This window comes from Canis aureus, chromosome 26 (genome assembly GCF_053574225.1).
Source record: "Canis aureus isolate CA01 chromosome 26, VMU_Caureus_v.1.0, whole genome shotgun sequence".
NCBI classification, from domain to species: domain Eukaryota; kingdom Metazoa; phylum Chordata; class Mammalia; order Carnivora; family Canidae; genus Canis; species Canis aureus.
The window spans coordinates 51,781,968-51,805,694 of NC_135636.1; the positions used below are offsets into that span (position 1 = coordinate 51,781,968).

The 23,727-nt window shown below is 55.0% G+C and overlaps 1 protein-coding gene across 8 annotated transcripts in view; it reads left to right on the plus strand.

The window, feature by feature from the left end:
* The window catches only part of OSBPL2 (oxysterol binding protein like 2), a 41,310-nt gene that overhangs the window by 15,560 nt on the left and 2,023 nt on the right, over positions 1-23,727 (plus strand). For 2 of the 8 annotated variants that reach the window (XM_077873811.1, XM_077873812.1), the window contains exons 2-14: positions 572-672; positions 2,708-2,791; positions 4,218-4,362; positions 5,724-5,799; positions 10,598-10,732; positions 11,272-11,369; positions 14,458-14,640; positions 16,302-16,409; positions 17,014-17,103; positions 19,134-19,257; positions 20,902-21,030; positions 22,049-22,172; positions 23,248-23,338. In XM_077873811.1, the coding sequence (XP_077729937.1) occupies positions 636-672; positions 2,708-2,791; positions 4,218-4,362; positions 5,724-5,799; positions 10,598-10,732; positions 11,272-11,369; positions 14,458-14,640; positions 16,302-16,409; positions 17,014-17,103; positions 19,134-19,257; positions 20,902-21,030; positions 22,049-22,172; positions 23,248-23,338 (1,424 nt within the window). In that variant the 5' untranslated portion in view covers positions 572-635. The remainder of the gene's footprint in view (positions 1-571; positions 673-2,707; positions 2,792-4,217; positions 4,363-5,723; positions 5,800-10,597; positions 10,733-11,271; positions 11,370-14,457; positions 14,641-16,301; positions 16,410-17,013; positions 17,104-19,133; positions 19,258-20,901; positions 21,031-22,048; positions 22,173-23,247; positions 23,339-23,727) is intronic. The other 6 variants (XM_077873816.1, XM_077873817.1, XM_077873814.1 and 3 more) reach the window with 4 other exon arrangements.

Sequence of the window (23,727 nt, forward strand, 5' to 3'; positions counted from 1 at the left end):
CTTGATCCTAGGACCCCGCGGGGTCATGACCTGCGTCAAGGGCAGATGCCTAACTGACTGAACCACCCAGGCGCCCTTAGATAGTGATTTTTAAAAATAACTTCAATTATTGATTACTTGTTAATCTATTTTTCTTTGATGGATATTTGTATTATGAATGTTTCTCATATATTTTGAAATCATGCATTTGTCAGATCATTTTATTTCTTTGCTTAAAATTGTGATTGAGATTGATGTCAAGAATGGTGAATGGGTATTTTTAAAGTGTTTCTAAACCATGAAACTGGGCAGCCCGGGTGGCTCAGCGGTTTAGTACCACCTTCAGCCCAGGGCGTGACCCTGGAGACCCGGGATCGAGTCCCACGTCGGGCTCCCTGCATGGAGCCTGCTTCTCTCTCTGCCTCTCTCCCTGTGTCTCTCATGAATAAATAAATAAAATTAAAAAAAATAAACCATAAAACTTTTGAAAGCTAAGTATGTGGAAATGCTTTTCCCCTTAGAGCTCCAGTGCCTGTTGGATTTTTGCCAAAATGTAAGTTGACAGCAAACAATTCCTTACACATCGATGTAGGTCCAGTACGATGACGCCATAGAAGAGCCGAGACTGGGTGGCGAGGGAGCCTGGCTACCGAAGGATGAACGGCGAGGAGGAATTCTTTGATGCCGTCACAGGTGAGCAGGGCAGGAACTGACTCAGAGGCCGTGGTGCGGGCGCGAGACCTCGGGCCGGGTCCCAGACTTGGCCTGGGGGGTGTGAGAAGGCCTGGGAAGGCGAGCAGGTGGAGGTGGGACCCATTCCCATCACTGACACTCAGCAGAAGCCTGCGGGGGAGGCTGTGGGCCACGGGCGGTAACGAGAAAGGACAAGAGTTGCCCTGGAGCGTAGACACTTTTATTTGGATCCCCAAGTGAGGTGGTCAGTTTTCTTATGTTATTTGTACTTCCTGATCCAAGCCTTGCTGTCTTAACGTTGGGACTAGATCTGGTTTGGCGCCACGTGGAGTACAAACCCGAAGTAGAGGGGGTCTGTGCCGACAAAGCTGCTCCCGCTGGTACGGAGTGCAGCGGGCCTCCCTTCTCCCGGGACCGTTTGCGGGACCCGTACGCAGCCTGTGGTCCGGCCTCCTGCAGATGACAGGGGAGCCCAATGGGAAATAGTGCGTGGAGGGCCTGTGTGCGCGGGGGCGGGCAGGCCGGGGCGGGCAGGCTGGGCGGCCTTGCCATGGCCTCTTCCCCCGGCGCTAGAAGAAGCCCCTTGTACCTGAGCGAGCAAGTGAGTGGTGACCGTGTGGTCCTGAAGGCTCCTCGAGTTCAAGACGCCCCTCACAGTCAACACTTGTGATGTCGTCGTCGTCTGCCAAGGATTGTTGGTGGAAAGGGCTTCAGGAGCCCCTCGAGTCCAGCTCTCCCATCCTTAGGTAGAGGAATACAGTAGCAACTTTGAACTATTTCTCTGGGCCACGGGTTTAGTGGCAGACTTTCAGGTCAGAGGGGCTCCTTCTGCCAGCAATTGCTGTGGCTGTCCCCTCTGGGCCAGAGTGTCTGTCCCCCGGAGCCCTGGCAGAGCTTGGGGCCTCGGTCACTCACGGGCCATGCTCTTCCTTCCAGACCAGAGGTCGTGGGCCCGGTGACTGGCAGCCCGAGACTGTTGATGTCTCTGAAGCTTAAGAAGCAGGAGGCGCTGAGCTCCCTATGGTTTTCAGAGGCTAAACTACTAAGTCCTCTTCCATGATCTCATAGCTGCAGTGCTCCTCGTAGATGTGCTCCTAGGACACTGTCCGCCCAACCTGCTCGCTCCTCAGCAACCACTCGGTTATTCCTGTTGAGTGCAGTGGTCTTCAGGGGCTCGTGCCCTTGGATCACCTGGCCCTTGTGGGACCACTGGGCCTGTAACCAGAGGTGCGCCCCTCCCTTTGGGGCCTCATGGGACGTTTCCTCTTGCCAGGGACCCTGCACCCAGATTCCTGAACATCTGTGAACTTTGCCTGGAGATTTTTCTCTGGGGAGGACTTGAGCTTTGTGCAGCGTGCCGTCTAGAGAACCTCTGTCTCTGCCTCTGCGCATGGCGACACTCTTCTGCGTGTCCCTGAGAGAGAGGTGGAGGGGGCAGCTGTCAGGGGACAGCACTTTCTCACCTCAGTCCTTCCATTCCAAACCAAATAACAGCAGAAAAGCACCAAGTCTCCCAGTGCGATGATGCACGTGAGACGGGCGGAGTGCTGACCGCTTCACCGTGTAGACTAGTCTGACTTTGTAACTGAGGAAAAAGTAGGAAAGAGAATCGAAGCCTGGCGCTTACTAGATGAATGGTCTGGTAGGCGGTACTTCGTCCAAGAACCGACACTATTAAAGGGAAAGGTTTAAGGTACATGGAAAACACATACGGGAACAGACTGATCTGGTAAACGTGTGTGACTCGGGCACCTGTGGGCCTCGGTCAGTGAGGCGTCTGCCTTCGGCTCAGGTCAGGGTCCTGGGATCGAGTCCTGCATTGGGCCCCCTGCTCAGCGGGGAGTCTGCTTCTCGCTGTCCCTCTGCCTGCTGCTCCCCCTGCTTGTGTGTGTGTGCAAGTTCTCTCTCAGTCAAATAAATAAAATCTTAAAAAAAAGTGTGTGTGCCTCCGAGTGATCAGATTACAGGTGATTTCAAGTTTCTCCTGTGCTTATCAGTCTTTTCTGTTTCTTACAACATATGTCGCATATGAAAGCATGTAACCCGTTCACACAGTGCTGTGTTAGTCCGAGAAGAGATGTCAGCATGATCGTCAGCGATGTGTTGCCTTGTTTCCTGGGTGCGTGTTCAGGCAGGACCTCCTAGTGTCGGGGGACCCGAGGGGACAGGGGTATTTGGGGGAAGGTGGTTGGGCGGGTCCAGCAGGAAAGGAGCAAGGGGCACCTGGGGGGGCTCAGTCAGTGAAGCATCTGCCTTCAGCTCAGGTCATGACCCCTGGGTCCTGGGATTGAGCCCCACGCAGGGAGCCTGCTTCTCCCTCTGCCTGCCGCTCCCCCCTCTCCTGCTTGTGCTCTCGGGCACATGTGCTCTCTTCTCTCTCTTTCTCAAATAAGAAGTAAATAAATACATTTTTTAAAAAAAGCAAAGTTTAGACTGAGGATTAAGTAGATGTTGCAGTTGGGTGGGTAAGAAGATGAGAGGTGGCAGGCTGTTTTAGGAAATATTGATCCTTTAAGAGGCTCATTCTGGACGTACCTTTCAAAGCCAGCGTGTGGTGAACATCGGTGCTGCATCTTGTGAACCTGTCAGCACGCAGGAGTAGCAGAGAGGGTTCTTTTCGCGTCTTCTCAGGAAAGTGTAGCAGCAGATTTGTTGATGTTTCGGGTCTGACAGCACTTCCCCACCTGGCCTTATGCCCTCGCCTTCGTCTGCGCAGTGAGGGGCGGCAGGAACTCGGCTCCCGGTGGGTCTTGTGTCCCCCCTGCAGTGGTCACGGTCATGCCGAGTACCGCAGGCCCGGAGCACCTCCCCCCCCGGGTGGGCCTGCTGCCTGGCAGCCGCGGCTCGGTGCCCAGCGTGCCTGGGAGCAGGAGGCGTGTGCCACAGTGAGCTGTGCCAGCCGATGCGAGAGGAGCGGGCCTCCTTTTCCCTGTAGGGGCTGTTCCTTTGGGAGAGGGCTCTCCAGGTGGGACAGGGCCGCGGCCCGGGGCGGGCCAGCCACATCCCACACCGGCCCTCAGGAACCCACTGCCCACGCTTTTGGTCGACGTGGGATGCTTGCTGAGCTCCAGCTGCTCGTTCCACACTCAGGTTCTTGCTCACGAGCATGAGAGTCTGGCAGAGCGTTTGGCACACGTTCCTCTTCCGTAGAAGCTACTGCCGTGGCTTGTGTTCTAGAACTGGAGGCAGAACTTGACTGCGGAGCGTGTGCAGAGACCGAGTTTGCTGTAGCCTCAGCTGGCCTGGCTGCCGTCGGGGCGCCCGCCCCACAGGGAGTGAGGCCTGACCGAAGCAGGGACAGACTGCTCCCTGCCTGCCCCCGGGCCTCGGGTGGGGGCCGGGTCTCAGCGGCTCCTGGGAAGGCCCGGGAGAGCAAGCCTGCCCATGTCCCTGCCTCCACCTGGGGCTCTTGGGGAGTAGAGCTCGCTGCTGCCAACCGTGTCTGTTAGAAACAATGTGGAGCTCAGGCATGGTCAGAACTCTTGGAGGTGGGCTGTTACAGCTTCCCAGTCCCCGAGGATGACCATTCTGCTTGTTGCGTGCAGGCTTTGATTCTGAGAACTCTTCCGGGGAATTTTCAGAGGCAGATCCGAGAGTTGCTGGAGTGATGTGCGTGGACACCGGTAGAAGTAACGGGATTGGAAAGGTCGGGGAGAGGCCCCCCCGAGAGAATGGGATTCAGAAACACAGGTATGTTGTCCTACATGTGTGTTTTAGAATCTTCCGCTGTATCTGTGGCCGCCCCACACCGTGCTGCAGGGCGCCCCTTCAGCGCTCCGGAGGCCTGAGTGGGAGGAGCGACCCCACCCGTGGCACCTGATAGGGGACTATAAGGTCACCCTCCTCTTGAGATGAGGACTGGCCCTGCTCCTCTGGCTTCGGCCCCTGTCCCGTTGTCCCTGGTCCCAGCCGACTGAGGCCTCTTTGCAGTCCTTAGGTGGCCCGGGCCTTTCTCACGGCAGAGCTCTGCTGCGGCCACGGCTCTCTCCTCCGTGTCTCTTTAGTTCTGGCTTTTCCCTCCTGACTCACACAAGGCTCACCTCAGTGCCCCGCCCCTCCCCGTGGCACCCCTCAGTTTGCACTTGCCCTGCTGTGGCCGCTCCCAGTGTTCCCAGAACCCAGAGGGGGGGGGCAGAGCCAGTGTGGGGTACTGGCAGCCTGCCGTGCGATGCTCGTAAATGTTTTCTTTCCCGTTTCATCCCCAGCGGCCTGCTTCTCCTCCCCTCTCACCCCTGACATAAGCAGTGTGCCCTAAGCCGGCTGCCCCCTAATGGGATATCCCCAGGGACAGGCATGCCCTCCTGCCTGGGCCAGCGCACCTGCTGTCATTGTTCTGCAGCTCAGAGCCATCAGGTGGGGGTGGGGGTGTCTGAGCCAGGAGCCCCTGCTGTGGGTGTAGTTGGACCTTACCCAGAGCCAGAAGCCAGTGGGAAGTGCAGGGCAGGACCCCGGGACCCCGGTGGTACCTTCGAGGGCCCCCCAAGCTGTGGCTGCCTGCCGACGGGCTCTGTCTTCAGTGCGTGGGCCCAGCGTGCTTCCCCCCAATCTGGATTCACAGCCCACTTGGACACCCCGTTTCCAGGCAGAGAGAGCATCTCCTCCAGCCCCAGATTCCCAGGAGGGAGACTGCCGGGTTTCCCCTGGCAGCTGGCAGGAAGAGGGCCTGAAAAGAAACTATACCTCAGGAGAACAAACTCATATTTGAAAAGGGCTTATGGCCCGCTTCTGGAAAGGTGTTAATTCGCTTCCCACTTGTGTCCTCCTGCCCGTGGGTCTGCGGCTGCTCCAGGGGAAGGGGCGCCCCATCCCCCACTCTGTGGAGGGAGAGGAAAGTTGTCTGTGTGGTCACGACCATTTCCTGGGAGACCCTCCAAAGCACCTGTGCAGAAACCTGTCTTCGGGACTTAACAACCCTAGCTGCTGCCAGAGCCCACAAATGCGGTGTTTGCATCTAAAAACTAAAAAAACTGGTCACTGAGCAAAATCATCGACTGAACTCGAATCTTCTGCTGGAGGAATAAATATGTGTTTCTCTGGTCGATTCTTTACAGGACGTCATTGCCCGCCCCGATGTTTACCAGAAGTGATTTCAGTGTGTGGAGTATATTAAAGAAATGCATCGGCTTGGTAAGTTCACATGGACTCACCTTGGGGCTTCAAGCTGAAACTTTTTTTTAAGATTTTATTTATTTATTCATGAGAGATACAGAGAGAAAGGCAGAGGGAGAAGCAGGCTCCCTCTGGGGAGCCCGATGCAGGACTCGATTCACTGACCTGGAATCACGACCTGAGCCAAAGGCAGATGCTTAGCCACTGAGCCACCCGGGCATCCCTGAAACATTTTTATTTCCCATGAATTTGTTGCTCGGCTGGTAGTTGAAGAAGATGTGCTCTGCATATTTATAGTGACATGAAATGAGGGTAATAAAATAGGAAAGGGACAGAGACAGAGGAGAAGAGGAGAGAAAGGCCCAAGTGTTTGCAGACAGCAGGAAAACAATCCCGCAGGCAGACTCTGGATGTAGGGAGCATCACAAGGGTTTAGGTTCGACCTTGGTGTTCTGTGACAGGCTCCTCGCTGGCTGGTTGTGGACAGTCTGCAGGACTGGGGAGCTTCGGTGGGTTCCCTGATGCACGCTGAGGCCAAGCCGTGGGTGCCATGGTGTGCAGGATGTGGTCACCGTCCCCCAGCCCCGTGCCGGGCTGCAGGCAGAGCTGAGGTGCTCTGGGTTTGCAACAGAACAGTTAGTTGGATGATTGGTGTCCTGGAGCCACAGACTTTTCTTCTCATGGTATCTTTGCCTGTCTCAACCGGCCGCGGGAATGTGAGCTGTGTCCCCTTGGGAGGGACGAGCGCCCCCATGGGCCGTGGGGCGACTCAGACTCCAGTGAGTGTTGTACCAACAGACATGTGGCCCTGTCCCCGGTGCTCCTCGCATGCGTGCTGCTGCATTTGTTTCTGCCCTCAGCTGTTTATCAGCCTTTTTCCAAGAGGAAACTACATCTTTTCTCCCGCTTTTTTTTTTTTAAAGATTTTTTATTTATTCATAGAGACAGAGAGACAGAGGGAGAGAGGGGCAGAGACACAGGCAGAGGGAGAATCAGGCTCCATACAGGAAGCCCGATGTGGGACTCAATCCCAGGTCTCCAGGATCACACCCCGGGCTGCAGGCGGTGCTAAACTGCTGCGCCACCGGGGCTGCCCACCGCTTTTTATTTTGAAATAATTTTGGACTTCTACAAGATTGCAGAGGCACATTGAGCTGCGTTTGCCCTTCATGCAGCTGCCTGTGGTGGTGACCTCTCACATAGTAGCCAGAGCCCAGTGAGTGACACAAGGGGATTCCTGTTGGAGCGTCACTGGTCACCTCACGGGGGACTTGCTTTCATACTTTCTCCCCTGCTGCCCTGCTGGAGGGCGGTGTTTAGACATCACGACCCTATGCTGGATGTGCTCGCCACTCCTGGGGTGTCACTGCCCCAGGCCTCTCGCAGACACAGCTGGGAAACCTGAGTATGTGTTATGACCCTGCTTGCACACCTACATATTTTTGTACCTACTTATCTTTTATTTCTTTCTTATGATTTGGTTTTTTGAAAAGATTTTTAAGTAATCTCTACAGCCAATGTGGGACTCGAACTCACAACCTTGAGATCAAAAGTTGCAGGCTCCTTTGACTAAGCCAGCCAGGTGCCCTGCATGTCTCTTCTGTTTTAAAATGGCAAAAAAAAAAAAACAACAAAAAAAAAAACTCTAAACAAAACATAAAAGATAAAATAAAATGGCACATTTGGGATTCTTTTCTCTTAGCAGTGTTCTCGCCTACGTTTTTCACTGTGTGAGTGGGTCAGGTCTGGACAGCTGTGTCTGTCCGAGGTTGGGTGATAAACTTGACTAGCTCCTTGATCTCGAAGCTTGTTCAAGATCCCTTGTCATAAAGGGACACCGTTACCTTGCATTCTTCAAGGAATCAACCTTGGATGGATTCAAATAGAAGCTGAACAAAACGTGGGTCGTGGGCGGCATGTTCCCAGGGCTGCACCTGCTCAGCATCCATGGGCTTTGCCTCTGAAGTGGTGATACTGCCCTCTTTGTACTGCTTTGGCCACTGAGCAGTGGCGACACAGTGGCCCACGTGGGCTATCTGAAGCACACCCAGCAGCAAGCAGAGCTGCGTAATCCCCTGGCTCACCGCAGCAGCCAGGGCTCATCACACCCCAGCCACACCTCATTGCTTCCCACACCCCTAGTATTTTTTTTTTTAAGATTTTATTTATTTATTCATAGGCATAGAGAGACACAGGCAGAGACACAGGCAGAGGGAGAAGCAGGCTCCATGCAGGGAGCCCGATGTGGGACTTGATCCCGGGTCTCCAGGATCACACCCCAGGCTGCAGGCGGCGCCAAACCGCTGCGCCACTGGGGCTGCCCCACTCCCCTAGTATTTTTTTTTTTTTTAATAAATTTTTATTTATTTATGATAGTCACACAGAGAGAGAGAGAGAGAGGCAGAGACACAGGCAGAGGGAGAAGCCGGCTCCATGCACCGGGAGCCCGACGTGGGACTCGATCCCGGGTCTCCAGGATCGCCCCCTGGGCCAAAGGCAGGCACCAAACCGCTGCGCCACCCAGGGATCCCTCCCCTAGTATTTTGAAGCGAATTCCACTTGTGAATATTTCTTGTATCGCTAAAGGATACAGATTACGGTTTTTTTTTTTTTTTTAAGGTTTTATTTATTTATTCATTAGAGACAGGGAGAGAGGCAGAGACACAGGCAGAAAAGCAGGGAGCCCGATGCAGGACTCGATCCTGGGACCCCAGGATCACGCCCTGAGCCAAAGGCCGACGCTCAACTTCCTGAGCCACCCAGGCGTCCCCAGATTACTTTTTAAAAAAATTTTTATTTATTTGAGAGAGAGAGTAGGAGGGAGAGGGAGAGAGAATCTGAAACAGACTCACTGCTGAGCTCAGAGCCTGACATGGAGCTCGATCCCAGGACCCTGAGATCATGAACTGAGCTGAAACCGAGGGTTGGACACTTACCTGACTGAGCCACCCAGGTGCCCCAGATTGTTTTAACACAACCACAGTCCTGATACCGTAATATGTTTATGCCGTCAAATTCAGGGGCACCTGGGTGGCTCAGCGGTTGAGCATCTGCCTTCGGCTCAGGGCGTGATCCCAGGGTCCTGGGACTCGGCTCCCTGTATGGAGCCTGCTTTTCCCTCTGTCTGTGTCTCTGCCTCTCTCTTTCTGTCTCTCATAAATGAATGAATAAAATTAAAAAAAAAAAAGAGGAAATATCAAATTCTCCATTGTCTCGAATGCCATTCCCGAGTCTGTGCTGCTCAGGCTGTGTGGACACCTCTCTGTTACTCCTCTCCTGACTTTGAGCCCCGATGCCTAGTGTGTGAGCTGCGCCAGCGGCATCGCTCTTCCTTTATTTCCTGGGACACTTGTGTGCCAAGCACGTGCCCTTCCACTGCTGTGAGTGCGGTTTGCATAAGAAAGTCAGGGTCAGTGGGTGATTCTTTATCACAGTTGTCAAGTGACGGATTTGGTTCAGTAGCCTTACCCAGCATGACCAGTATAACCAGCTAGTTTGTCTTCTATTGTTTTTTAAACTCACAGAGTTGAAGCTCCATGCTGTGTTCTGGTCCCCGAGCTGCTCTGTCTGTGGCTGGTACTGGGGTCTTCAGGTTGGCTGTAACCTTTTACAGAAGATGCTCTGGCTCATTCTGTACCTTTCTTGTTCAGGATCTGGAATCAGCTCCTTGTCCAGGGAGAGAGGACTCAGGACCACAGCTGGGCCCCGGGGAGGCTACAGGTTGCTTTTTCTAGGTCTTTCCCAAAGGAGCTGTTTTGATTTGTGTCAAAGGTGCTTTAGATTTGGGATGGCAGGACTAATGCAATCTCTGTCTCACTGTGTCTGTGCCTCTTTTCTTCCACACCGATAATCCCAGTGTTTAACAACGCTGGAGATGACCGGTTTAGGTGAACACGTAATGAGTGACTCACCTGCTCTGTCCCACACGCAGAACAGTTTTGGAGAACAGGACCAGCTCTGCGGCCAACAGCACGTTTACTGAAATGTGCGAGTGCACTGGCTTTTGTGGTTCATTTCGTCCTTAGGGTGTATCTCAAGTCACCGTGGTCCTTCTATGGGTGGCTACGCCCGAGGGGCTTGTGTGTGTTCATTTGTTTCATCATATTCTTGGTGTTTGGAGGTTGCTTTTCTAAATTAATTTTGTTTCAAAATTGTAAACCCAAAGTCACATCTTTCAGACAAGATTCCAGGGTATATTCCAAGAATTTAGCTTCCTGTCCCTGGCCTCCGTGTGTCCATCCCCTTCCCCTGGAGGGGACCACTTCACAGCTTTCGGGTCCATCTTCCCATGCCTCAGAAAGCTGATTGCGTGTTTAGACAAACTAGAGGCTGTTCTGCCTTTTCCCTGGTGCGATACAGCCATAGCCACGTGGGGCTACTGCTTATGCCATTGGTCACTGCGTTGTGCTGTGTCCTCTGGCTGCCCACACCAGCTGGGGCCCCGTGGGGACGTTTGAGTGACATCTGGTCTCTGGCTGTTTGCCAGAGGATCTGTGGGATGGGCTCCTGGAAATGGGACCACCAGGCCGAAGGGTAGGTGTGCATGTAGTTGTGCTCCTGCGGCCAGGCCCGCTCTGCATGGCTGTACCACTTTGCACCCCTACCAGCAAAGGGGGGCGTCTTCCCCCCAGCCTTGCCCACAAGTGGGTTTGGAGTGTTGCCACGTGAGCAGGTGAGTAGTAGAGCCTCCACATGGTTTACCTTCTTTCTCTGGATGAGTAAGGCGAACATCTTCCCTGCCCTCAGAGCAGAGTGGGCGTGGGGCTTGGGTTCCAGGGGAGAGCCCCTGCGTGACAAGTCTTCTTGCTCCTTCTAGGAGCTTTCCAAGATCACCATGCCCATCGCCTTCAACGAGCCTCTGAGTTTCCTCCAGCGGATCACAGAGTACATGGAGCACGTGTACCTCATTCACAGAGCCTCGTGCCAGCCCCAGGCCCTGGAGAGGATGCAGGTGGGTGCTGGGCTCCCCTCAGGGGGCAGCAGACATTGAGCTTGGGTGGGTGTCGGATCGTAGTTCTTGGGAACATGACAGTGTCTGATGAGCACGTCGTGGTAGGGCCCAGGCACCTCGTCAGGGGACGCTTGGGGGAAGGGCCCACACGTCTGGGTGCTGTCCCGCTCAGCCACTCTGAGGTGTTGTGCAGCCTGAGCTCCACGGTGGTGGTGGCAGGTGTGGCGCCCCAGCTCCTCCTGGCTCCTTTGGGGACCAGCACCCCGTGTGCATGCGGGTGCGCCCGCCAGGCCAACCAGCCCTGCCCGGGACCTCAAGGCTGGGCTGGGCTGGGCTGGGGGGTGAAGCCGCACACAGTTCTGCATGTGTGGCTTTGAGGAAGTGCTTGTGATGAAGGGTATTTCTCCGGAAGTTCTGTAATCTCAAAACATGTGACAAGCGGGAGACTGAGGTTGCCGGGCACGCGTCCCGGCACCGAGAAGCTGCGTGCCTACGGTGCCCCGGGGGCCCTCGCTCACCGTCGTGTGCGTTCCTCCCAGTGCGTGGCAGCCTTCGCGGTGTCTGCAGTGGCTTCCCAGTGGGAGAGGACCGGCAAGCCCTTCAACCCCCTCCTGGGGGAGACCTACGAGCTGATCAGGTAAGGGCCCCGGGCTGTCGGGCCGCTTGGGCTGGCTGGAGGGCTGGGGACAGGGAGGCCGGGGTTACGGCCGAGGTGCAGCGCGCATCACAGCGCCAGCGGGGGCGGGGGGGGGGTGGCAGTGAGGAAAAGGCAGCCTGTGTCACCAGGGCGTCTTGGTAAATGTCACGGAGGGGCACCTGGAGCTGCAGGGGCAGTAGGCACAGGGGGCGTGCTGCAGCCTCCCGAGGCCTGGGGGGGGGGGCGGGTGACTGACATCCCTGCGGGTGGAGTTTGTCTCAGCAGCTCCCCAGCCCGCCCCCCAGCTCTGACCCGGCCCCGCTCACCCCGCCCCCCAGGATCAGTGGTGGCGGTCCTGGCGGGGCCCCGGGGGGAAGGGCTGGGCCAGTTTGGGCAGCTCTTCCCTGGCCCCGCTGCCCGTGCCAGGTGCCCACCCAGACCAACACGAGCACAAGCTAACGGCAGCGTTGTCTTTTTCCGTCGTGGGCTCAGCGGGTGAGGAGCAGCCCTCCGGCCTGGGCCGTGGCTCCTCTGCAGGCCACTGGGGGACGGCCAGCGTAGTTTGTCACCTAGCCCTGTGTCCTGTGGACAGTTTCTCGGGATGTTTTACTAGTTAAGAGTTTGTTTTCCATTATAAGATCATGTCTTTTGTAGAAAATATATAAACTGAGCAATGTGAAAGACGAGTCAGACGTAACCCCATAGAAGACAGAGTTCATGTTTTGGGCTGTGTGTGTGTGTGTTCACACGATGCGGTCGTGTTCACATGTATCGCTTGTCACATAGCATCGTACCATCCTCAGTCCCCACGGCACGCGAAGCTTGTGCTGAGTCACGCTGCTCTGTTGTGTCTGATGTGTGTGCGTCGTGCTGTGGCGCGTGGCGCTGCTTCTGTCACGAAGTCAGTAGTGGTGCATTGTGTGGTCACCGGCAGGTTGGGGTCAGCCCTCGGGCCGTGCTTCTTGGGCTCTTTGTTGCCCTTAATGATGTGGTTCTTAATGATCACGAGTTCTTCAAAGGTGAGTAAATGGCTGTGGGAACGGGGTGTCCGTCTGCTTGAGTCAGCGCCCGGGCGTGTGCCGGGTGTGTGTCAGCTCGGGTTTCAGAGCTCTGCGGAGGGGTGTCACCTGGAGCCCGCGCCTCTCCAGGTGGGCCCGCGCCTCTCCACGTGGCTCTCTCAGCGGCTGGGGAAGCGACGCAGACGTCTGGGGCCCGGCTCTCCCTGTCTGTGGGGGCCCGGGGGCAGCGGCCCCCCCTTCCAATGGACCGACAGGCCTGCGGCCCCGCGTGCTGACACCTCTCCGATTGCGTTACCTCGAGGAGGCTGCCGTGGGGTGTGCTCATGGCGACAGGAGGCAGCGGGGCTCTGTGTGACGATGGCACATCCCTGCTCCTTCGGTTCAGACACAGGGAAACTGAGGCCCACATGAAGGGAAGTCCTGTCCTGAGAGTCAATCTTCAGGGAAACTTTTATTCTGAATTCATGTGGAGCGTTCTTTTTTTCTCTAGAATTACCGTCTTGAGCAGGAATGACCTCCCTGCAGTCAGAGTGCCAGGTGCCGGGGTTCGAGCCTCTGACCTTGTCTAGTTCTGAGGAGATTGGTAGCATTTTTGTTTATTCAAAAGCACTGGGCAGCCCGGGTGGCTCAGCGGTTTAGCGCCACCTTCAGCCCAGGGTGTGATCCTGGAGACCCGGGATCGAGTCCCACGTCGGGCTCCGTGCATGGAGCCTGCTTCTCCCTCCGCCTGTGTCTCTGCCTCTCTCTCTGTCTCTGTGTCTCTCATGAATAAATAAATAAAATCTTTAAAAAAAAACCCCCAAAAGCACCATTAACGGATCTTGAAAAGAGAAAGGAAAGCATAATAATACAAAGGAAGTTCTAAAAAAAAAAAAAAATACAAAGGAAGTTCTAGACAATGGGGAGATAATACAGATTAAAAGCCCATGAACAACCCCAAGGTGCTGGAGACAGTGTGACAGGCCCGCGTGTTTGTCTTTTCTAGGAAATTAACTTGGGGGTTGAGGGTTGAGCCAAAGTTTCAGATGGGCAGAGAAACGAACATTCTTCTAAACTTGCAGACACTACGCATGTCGTGTCCTGGTGTCCAGGTCGTGCGTGTGGCCGTCGTGTCTGCTGCAGGCCGGGCCCTGAGGGGTCTTCCTGTTTCAAGAGCTACGTATCTGAACCAAGTCATGCTCCATGTCTTTTTCCTGCAGATTGCTCCTGGATAGCCCAAAATAGCACTTGCTTTTCTTAGACAAGTATTCATTTTGTAAATTACATACCTGGGTAGGCAACCTTTTAAAATCTAATTTTTCAACTTTCCTTCCTCTGTAATGATTGGAAATTCTGATTCCAGTTAAGTTAGTAATTATGTGGTTTAGCTTTTATAATTTTTAATGACTACAACTGTAGGTGTATTCACAGTTCCGGAACAATTAAAAACTGACATTTTTATTGAAAAGGAGTGTGTACTAAAAATCCGGCTTCCTGGCCAAGAGTATCTTGGGGCATCAGACATTCCATCATAAAACTTCCAGGAGCCTTAGAAAAAGGCTAGAGAAGAACTCCCTTCAGAAAGGCTGCGAACTAAAAAAAAAACAAAAACAAAACAAAAGGCTGCGCACTCACCCCTGTTTTGGCTCATTAGGTGCTGGGTGTCCCTCTGGACGAAGGGGCAGTTTGGTATCGGGGCGTCTCGGTCACTGGTTCTAGGAGGTGCAGCAAGACCCGCTTGTGCTGGGGAGCCTCAGGGTAGAGGCTCTGCACTAATAGGCCCCTCTGCACTATTTCTCGTTCCATGTAGCGTTCAGCTTTGCCCCAGGGGCACGGTGTTCGTGTGCAGGCAAGTGTGTGTACAGGGTGTCAGCGTCAGGCCATGTGCGAAGTCAGAGCACAAGTGTGGGATATTCCTGCCACTCAGAGTGGCATGGCACCCGTTCCCCAGGGCCCCTCCCGGCCACAAGGGTGCGGTGAGCCGGCCGTGCGGGGGGCCAAGGGGCTCCACCAAGAGGGCCGCTGAGCCCACCTTTGTCAGATTTTGCTGTGTCTAATGTGGCTGTCCCCCCTCTTGTTTCTGTGCCTAGGGAAGATCTAGGATTCAGATTTATATCGGAGCAGGTCAGCCACCACCCCCCCATCAGTGCATTTTATTCAGAAGGCCTCAATCAGGACTTCCTGTTTCACGGCTCCATCTACCCGAAGCTGAAGTTCTGGGGCAAGAGCGTGGAGGCCGAGCCCCGGGGGACCATCACGCTGGAGCTGCTCAAGTGAGTGCGGGCGGCGCGGGCCCAGCCTTCCGGTGAAAGGGCCGCAGCCTTCTCTGTTCAGGCGCTTCCAACCGCAGAAACTCTTTCAAAGAGGAACTCCGCGTCAGACCTCACCTGGACGGGTGGGATTCCCACGCCTGCTGGCGGGACAGCTCTCCCTCCGCGTGACCCGGGGAGCTTTAGTCACTGCCACTCGCAACTCTTCTGCTCGCTGATGGCCCCAAGCGCAGCAGCCTGAAACGGCCACCGTTTGCTCCCCCACATGGTTTCTGGGACCGGGGAGCAACATAGCAGGCTGCCCTGGCTCGGGGTCCCTGGAGGTGGCAGGCAGGACGTGAGCCACCTGCATCCCGAAGGTGGCCGGTGGAGCATCTGTTCCTGGGCTCACTTCCATGGCAGTTGGCAGGAAACCTCTGTCACTCGCTGTGGCCTCTCCATGGGGATATCTGTGCACAGCGTGGTGCCGGCATCCCTGGGAGCTGAGGACCCAAGGGGGGAGGAGCCACCAAGACAGAAGGCGTGGTGTCTTTTACAACCTCATGTTAGAAGTGACCCTTACCTTAAACCCCTGTTGGTCACACAGAGGGCGGGAGGGAGACGAGGGATAACCCCAGGACATAGGGAACGTGGACGTCCTAGAGGCTGCTCACACGCCCGTTAAATCTCAGTCCAGATGCTCCCCAGTGCGGCGTTGATCAGACACCTCATGAAGCAAAACCTGCATCTCTGGCGACCACCTGGATGCTAGAGGACCGGCGTAGGCAGTCCCGGCCGTGGCATGCCTCTGTTCTCGGGGGCGCGAGTCCTGCCAGGGGTAGCCTGCTGGAACCAGGCGTTTGGTACCATTTTTGCTTTGTGCCGGCCCAGCCTGGCTGGTTGCCAGAGAATACCAGCCCCTGAGCCCCGTGCGTCCCAGGGCCGACGAGGTCACCGGGCCCAGTGAGGGCACCCCTTTGCCAGGAAGCGTGCCTGTCTGGTGGTGGTCTTTGCTTTCTTGGGGTGAGGCGTGCAGAATTGAAAAGTGGCAGACGTTACTGATTAATGCGTGTGGGTTCCCCCTGGAAATTTGAGGGGTTCCAGATATTTGTCCTGAAATACTTCTGCTTCGAGCTTATCTCTGCCCTTTATGCCTCATTATGGCTTTTGACACGGCCTCTCTCGAGACGCGGGTCAGGTGATCTTGCTTCACATTCGCGGGGGTTTCTCCTTGGTCAGGCCGTTTGGGAAGGGTGAGGGATAAATGCAGAGGCATTTGGAACATTGTTCCAACAGTCGGTGCACCCCAGCATACCTGCCACGGAGCGACTCCCCGGCCCCCTGGGCCGGTGCGGGACGAGCAAGTCCTGCTGGCAAAGGGGCTGTTGTGTGACAGCTTCCCAGGACAGCCGTGTCCCTGTCTCGGTGGTCTCCTCTTGCTTATTAACTTGTCTTGACATTTAAGTAGAAAGCTTTGTTGATGCTACAAAGGAAAGCAGAAATAAATTTCAAACAAATGCTAAATAAATCACCACCGTTGGAGCCAGTTCAAAGCAGTGTTCTGCTCTTGTACAGATTTTAAGGCAATTATGGTTTAATTCTGTCTGGTATTTTGCTTTTTAGGTCACGCAGTGTCTCTCTCCTTGCTGGCCTCTGACTTGCTTGTTTTCTGGCATGTTTCACAGACACAATGAAGCCTACACCTGGACCAACCCCACCTGCTGTGTACATAACGTAATCATCGGGAAGCTCTGGATAGAGCAGTATGGAACCGTGGAGATTTTAAACCACAGGTAATAGCGCCCGTGGTTGAGTGGTGGTCAGACCGGGCGGATGTGCAGACGCGCCGTGTCCTCGAGGGGCGTCCCCGCCCTGCCCACGGCCGCGGCGTCCTGGGGCTGCCTCGCCTGCAGGGAGGGCCGCGCCGGGTGCGGGGGGGCTGGCCGGCGTGGACGCTGCTCGGCGCTCCCACTGTCTTTGGTGCCCCTTGTTGCTTCGTGTTTTGGTTTTAGTCAAAATAGTGAATTTGTTTTGAGCTTCTAAACTCTGAGGAAGAATGGCGTGATCCCGGATGAAAGTCCCAGCCCTCCTCGGATGCTACCTGCTGTCCGTACCTTCTTCCTGGGAATTCATGGCCTGTCAGCTCTGTTCTCCAGCAGCTTTCTCGAGATACTCGCATATCCTAAGATTGACCCGTTGAAAGTGGAAACTTCAGTGATCTTTAGCGTGTTTACTGAAGTGTGCAGCCATCAGCACCGGGCAGTGTGGGACGTTTCTGTCACAGCAGCAGGGTTCCCCTGCCCCCCCCCCCCGGCCCCCGCCGCCTCTGTGTCCCCACGCGTCTCCCCCAGACATTGCACGTCACACAACAGAAGCCTGTGTGTGTTTTCCCCACAGGACTGGAGACAAGTGTGTGCTTCATTTCAAACCTTGTGGATTGTTTGGAAAAGAACTTCACAAAGTGGAGGGGCACATTCAAGACAAAAAGTAGGTCTACACGGGCGCCTCAGCGGGGCTCCTCCGGCACGTGCGCCTTGCTAGTGGTGCAGTGATGCCAGTGACATCTGTTCGCGGTAGAAAAAATGATGGTCCTGTGTTGTTTAGAAAAGACATTTCCTTGTTGAGTCTGCAAGGAGACGAAGGCTTAGTTTTAAGTGTCGTTTCCAGGTGGTGACTGGTGAGGGTCTGTCTCTCCCTCTCTTGAGGATGAAAGATCTGAGTCTGTTTTCTTTGGGTAAAGCAGATGTGAGGAAATGAGGTGTCCCCACAGAGAGCTAATACTCTGGTTTTGCAGCCGGAACTGAGGTTGGAAACGTGAGCGCGTCGCCTCCTCTTAGCGCCTGCATGGGTCGTTGAGCACAACTCAGACCCTAGCCCGTGTGAGCCTCCCTCTCAGCGGCTGGTTCTTTCTAGCCTCTAAGCGAGGGACTTTTAAAGTATTTGTGAGCAGAGAGACGAGTTCACAACAGACCTTCCGGGGTTTTCTGTCCTTCGGGCTAGTTACCTTATGTTTTTTATCTCAGATTTCTCATTTTTTTTTTCCCTGGTAAGGAATTTGGGTCTTATATAACGTCAGGAAGCTCCTTCCATCTCCAAAAGCTATACATTTTCTTTTTTTCTTTTCGCCTCTTTTTTTAAAAAGTAGTCTCCATGCCCAACGTGGGGCTTGAACTCACCACCCCGAGATCAAGGGTCACATGCTCCACTCACTGAGCCAGCCCGGTGCCCCCTACACATTTTTAATTAGAAACAAGTTTTCAGTATAAAGCAGTGGATGCTTCCTCTCCTTCCTACTCTTTGGGTACCAGAAAGTCACCCATTCACACAGCCTGCAAGGTGCTTTCAGGCATTAGACTCTGAGCATCTTGCCGGTTGAAGTAGGTCAGGACTCAGCCCGCAGACGTGCAGGGACAGCAGCCCTCTTCACAACAAGAGCACTGGCCAGCGCCTGCGTGGCCTCTCCCTGGTGGTGGAAACAACCCAGGCGGAGACCGTGGTCAGCTCACCTGCAGACACGGGGCCATAGGAGCCGAGTCCCTGCCACGCCTCGAGGCCACGCTCACCAGCCCTTGGGGGCTGCAAACCCTTTTCTGATTTCCTGGTTTTCTGTCCTAAATTGGAGTGAGCTCTTCCTAATGCTGTGCCTCTCGGATGCAGACTGTGCCAGCCAAGGTGTCTGCCAAGTATGACTGGTCAAGTGTCCCCTCACCAGTGCCTGCATGCCAGCTTTCCAGGCTGAGCCTTGGAGACAGGGGCCGGGGAGCAGCAAGGATGCCACGTGCCCAGCAGAGTAGCATTTCCAGAGCGCACATGGCCGCTGTGCTTTCCCCGCAGGAGGATGTAAAAAAGAAAAGCAAAAACGGCCCAGCGCTCTTGGCATTCCTTTTGGAATCAGGCGGAGTGCTCTGGTGGTTGATCTGGAAAGTCTCCAGAGATTGTTACTAAACAAAAATCGCAGGCAAGCGATGACGTGGGCATCCAATGTGTGGTTAGAAAGAGCAAACCATGTCACTGGAATTGGAAGGGCTGTTGATGTGATTTATAGGGAAGAGGGGAGGACACAGTGCGTGGAAGTTCGTGCGTTTCAGGGACAGTGACCAGACCAGCACGCAGGCGCAAATGACACCAGACGCCCTCGTTTCTCACCTCCTCTTGTCGGCAGGGCCCTGCCAGCGACCCTTTGGGGCTTTGTGTCCTTATCTTCTTCACTTTGCTTTGGCAAATCAGGCCCAAGGAGGGATCCTAAAATGCAGGTTTTCCTCTTTGCACCTATGTCCAGAGAAGTCCTAACATTGATAAGGAGACAAGTGAGAACAGAGGTTGATCCCATGGTCAGAAGTAACATACTGCATGTTTAGATGAATGATTTATGATTAAAATTCCCTTTGATGGGGCGCCTGGCTGGCTCAGTTGGAAGAACATGTGACTCTTGATCTCGAGGTGGTGAGTTGGGTGTAGAGATTATGGAGAAAGATAAAGTTTAAAAAAACAAAAATAAAAATTTCCTTTGACTACAGCAAAAAGAAGCTCTTTATGATCTATGGAAAATGGACAGAGTGTTTGTGGGGCATAGACCCTGCTGCGTATGAGTCCTACAAGAAACGGGAGAGGAGGGGTGACCCCCTGAGCAAGGCACAGCCGGTAAGTGCTGCCCCCTGCACTGCCCCTCCCCGGGGGGGAGCAGACCCGATGGGTGGGCCCCGGCTTCCGGCTGCTGGAGACGAGTGCTGGGAATCAGCCGTCCCTCTGCTCCCTGTCTGTGGAGCCCCAGCTGGGGAGGAGGAAGGCCTGCAATCTGCCTGTCAGAGCGAGACTGCTTGTCTGTCTGGGTGCTACACGGGGCGGAGCGTGTGTTTGCATTTCGAGTGTGCGGAGGCTGCTGTTGTCAGCTGGGCTGGGGTCTCGGTGCCCCCGTGTTCCCCCAAGCAGAATCCAGTGCACCTGTGTTTCTTCCTGGGAACCCTAGGCACTGGGTGCTTCTTCATAAACCTCCTGTCTTCCTGCACCTTGCTAGCTTAGACCCTATTAAAAAATCAAGAGAACGTCATGTCTGTGTTTTTAGTTCTGAGAACCAGATAATATATTCCACAGTCAAAAAGTTTTGGCAACAATACTTTTTCCCTGGAGCTTTGGAATACTGATTATCTTAGGGCTAATTATTCTTGAGCTTAAAACTAGAAATGAGGATGGCTCAGGTCACGATCCCAATGTCCTGGGATTGAGCCCCACGTTGGGCTTTCTGCTCAGGGAGGAGCCTGCTTCTCCCTCTGCCCCCTCCCTGGTTGTGCTCTCTTGCACACGCGTGCTCTCTGTCTCTCTCAAATAAATAAAATCTTAAAAAAAAAACAACAATAAGCAATCCAGAACTAGAAGTGGTAGTTCAAAAGAAGTGTCCAGTTTTTTGAGGTAAGAAGTCATGGGCCAAACCCAAGTGTTCAACGGTTATTTCACAAAGGTGTTCGGCCTCCCCTGGGGTTTCAGTGTCTGGCACTGTGGCGTCCCGTGGGTGCCGTCAGATGGTTCTTCTAATGGTGCTCTTTTACTTGAAAAAAAGGAAAGTTGCATTTGAAGACCACACAGACTCAGAATATGGAACCCATTGAGGATTGGCTTTTAATGCCTTAGCTTGGCTTTGTTGTCCTTTGGGTAACCTAGATGTGAGAGAGAGTTTTATGTGAACACACATTGCCAAGCGGCCTTTATTTAGCCTCTGGCACCAAACCCCATCGAAGTCGGCTCAGGTCGGGGGTCCTGAGGCCACCCGGTCCCACTCAGGCATTCTCCTGTGACCACTGCAGGGCTGCCCACTTCTTTCTCCAGGCCCCACTGATTTTGAAAAGTCAGGTCGTAGTTGTATCTTTTGCTTTCAATGTGGTCTCCAGTTGGGGTTCAGGCTAGAAGCGCTAGGTAACCGTGAAATCGCCACACAGGAGCCAGTTCTTGACTGTGGGCAGGGCTGCAGCGTGAGGACTGTCTCCAGCCCAGGAGCCGCCCTTAGCAAGAACCGTACGAGCTTTTCTAGAAGGTGTCGCCCCCCTTTAATGGTGAGCAGACTCGCTCGAGTGTCGTTTTGTGCTGCAGGTGCCTCTCCCTGCAGGAAAGCCCTGCCTTGCTGCTGACATCCTGCCCTCCCTCTGGGGAGCCCCCCAGCAAAGAGAACATGACGATGTCCTCTCCTCACTAGAGAGCCCATCTTGCTGTGTGCCCAGCGCTGACACTGGCCTGACAGTAGCTCAGGGGTACTGTCCGTCCAGGCTGGCCGTCCCAAGGTGTTCTGTGTTTCAGGACGACAGCTCCCAGAAAGCTGATGGCGACGTGCTAGACGCCGTGCCCGAGGCTCAGGAGACTGTGCATGTCATTCCCGGCAGCAAGCTACTCTGGAGGGTCAACACTCGGCCCCCCAACTCTGCCCAGGTTCGTCTGCCCCCTGCCATGCCTGCCACCCACCCCCCTCAAGTCTAGGCCTCTCCGTGGCCCCCAGTGCCCCCGACCCCTGGCCAGGCCCCACAGCTGTGCCTTGGTCCCGTGTCCACGCTGTGGCCCAGAGCCGAGGGCCCTCTGTCACTGGGTTGCACCCTGCGTGGGCCCCCTGGCCTCCCCGCAGCAAATGCAGTGCTCTCCCCACCTTGCGTGTGAGGTGGTGACCCGGGCCGCACGCAGTATGACAGGTGCCTGGTCTAGCAACCTGCACCAGCTGAGCCTTACGAAGGGGCTTCCGCGGCGGTTGTGAGAGATTATTTTTCTGACTTGTCAGTTTAGAGGCTTAGTGCGTTTTGGTATATATTTTTGAAAGTTGCACTTATAATTTATGTTGCATATAATAAGCTTGTATTATGTACAATAACGTACAACATATAACTAATAGATACAATAACGTGTGATAAACTTATTTTAACAATTATTTTGTTTATACATAAATTATATATACAACATATTATGTAATCTATCGTGTCATTACGTCCTGTTAACATAGCAGAACATGTAAAATAACTAGAAGGAAATAAAACATCCACCTATGCACATATTACGTGGCACAGCCACTGCCCCTCTCGGCTGAATGTAAAATAGTACAATGACAGAACAAGAGGCAGATTTCTCTTGAGGGAACACCTTTTACAAATAGGGTTCCTCCCTCCATCCTTTGGGGTGTGTGGGGAGCTGCCCTGCCCGCCAACATGGGGGGCGTCAGGCCCCAGGAGCAGAGCTGGAGCACAGGGTGGGCACCGCCCCCCTGCCCCCACCCCTGTGCCTGTGGAGGTGCTGGTGACACAGGCAGCCTTGTCCCACTGGTGGGGCCGCATCCGGGCGGGTGGATCTGCAGGGCAGGCCCCCAGGGCAGGTGACACTCAGCTGATCCCAGTGGCTGCTGGCCGTGAGTGGTGACAGAAAGCAGTGCCATTTGGACTAACAGCTTCCGTCCTTCCTCTCCCAGATGTACAATTTCACCAGTTTCACCGTCAGCCTCAACGAGCTGCAGAGCGGCATGGAGAAGACCCTGGCCCCCACGGACTGCCGCCTGCGCCCCGACATCCGCGGCATGGAGAACGGCGACATGGGTGCGCTTGCAGGCTGGTGGGGGAGGGGCGCGGGCTGCAGGTGGACGGACGGGGACACCTGGGACAGTGCTTCTCGTGCTCTCCATGCTAGAAGAGTTTTTAGAATTGTAGCCAGTTGTAGACACAATTAGGCTACATGAAAAATGAAATGAAACAGGATACACGCAAAATACAAGTCCCCCAGATTTTATTATTAGTGTCAACAGACATTAGGGTGACATTCCAAAGATGATATGTGTTGTTCTTTAAAGGTCAGCATAGGGCAGCCCAGGTGGCTCAGCGGTTTAGTGCTGCCTTCGGCCCAGGGTGTGATCCTGGAGACCTGGGATCGAGTCCCACGTCAGGCTCCCTGCATGGAGCCTGCTTCTCCCTCTGCCTGTGTCTCTGCCTCTCTCTCTCTCTCTCATGAATAAATAAATCAAAATAAAAAAAAAATTAAAAAAAAAGCAAAGGCCCCATGTCCCAGGCTCAGCCGCTCACATGCTGAGGATGTGTCCATGTGAGGAGGGAACTGGCCGCCTGCTGGCTGCCTGGGTCAGGGCAGTGGCCCGTGACTCCCCGGAAGTCCGTCCGAAGTGGCCCTGGGTGTTGTTTACACCGTTGGCGTTGAGTGGAGAGACTGCACAGGGCGGAGTGGGTGGGCAGCCCCTGCTCCCTCGACAACCAGCCTCTGGGTTCGCACTCACAACCGGGCAGCAGCCCTTGGGTGCCTCGTGCCGACTGAGCCTGAGGTTCAGGTCCCTGGGACCGTCTTCTGCAGAAGAGGCTCCTGCTGCCCCTGCCCCCCTGGGGGCTGCCCGTGAGCCTCACGGCGCCCTTGCCTGTGCCGGCCCGCAAGCTCGGCCGCCCTTCCCTGTGTGGTGGGAGCACGCGGCCTCTCCCCACGGCCCTGCTGGTGTCGGGGCGCCGCCGTGCACTCGAGGCCAAGTTTGGTTTGCAGAGATGGCATTTTAGCCAGTGTGACTTCTCGTCTGGGCCTGGAGGTGGGGGCGTCCCGGCATCTGCTTCCTTGAGCGCTCACCTCTGCTTCACCGTCCACCCTGACTCCTGACCCCCACCGTGTGCTTGTCCCCAGATCTGGCGAGCCAGGAGAAGGAGCGGCTCGAGGAGAAGCAGAGGGAGGCCCGGAGGGAGCGAGCCACTCAGGAGGCCGAGTGGCAGACGAGGTGAGGCCCGGTGGCGGGAGGGGCGGTGGCGAGGGCCCCCGTGTGCCCATGATGGAGCAGAAGCAGTGCCGGGTCCCGTCAACACGGGCTCAGGAGCACCGACAGGCCGCGCCCCCAGAAGGCGAGCACTTACCCCTGCCCGCAGCGTCTGACGCTGAGGGCTCCTCTCGTGAGGGCCTATTTTAAAGGGACGCTGGGTGGCTCGGCGGTTTAGTGCCTGCCTTCAGCTCGGGGCGTGACCCCGGGGTCCTGGGATCGAGTCCTGCGCTGGGCTCCTGCAGGGAGCCTGCTTCTCCCTCTGCCTGGGTCTCTGCCTCTCTCTGTGTCTGTCATGAATAAACACATAAAATCTTTAAAAAAATAATAATAAAGGGAACATAGTTGGAACC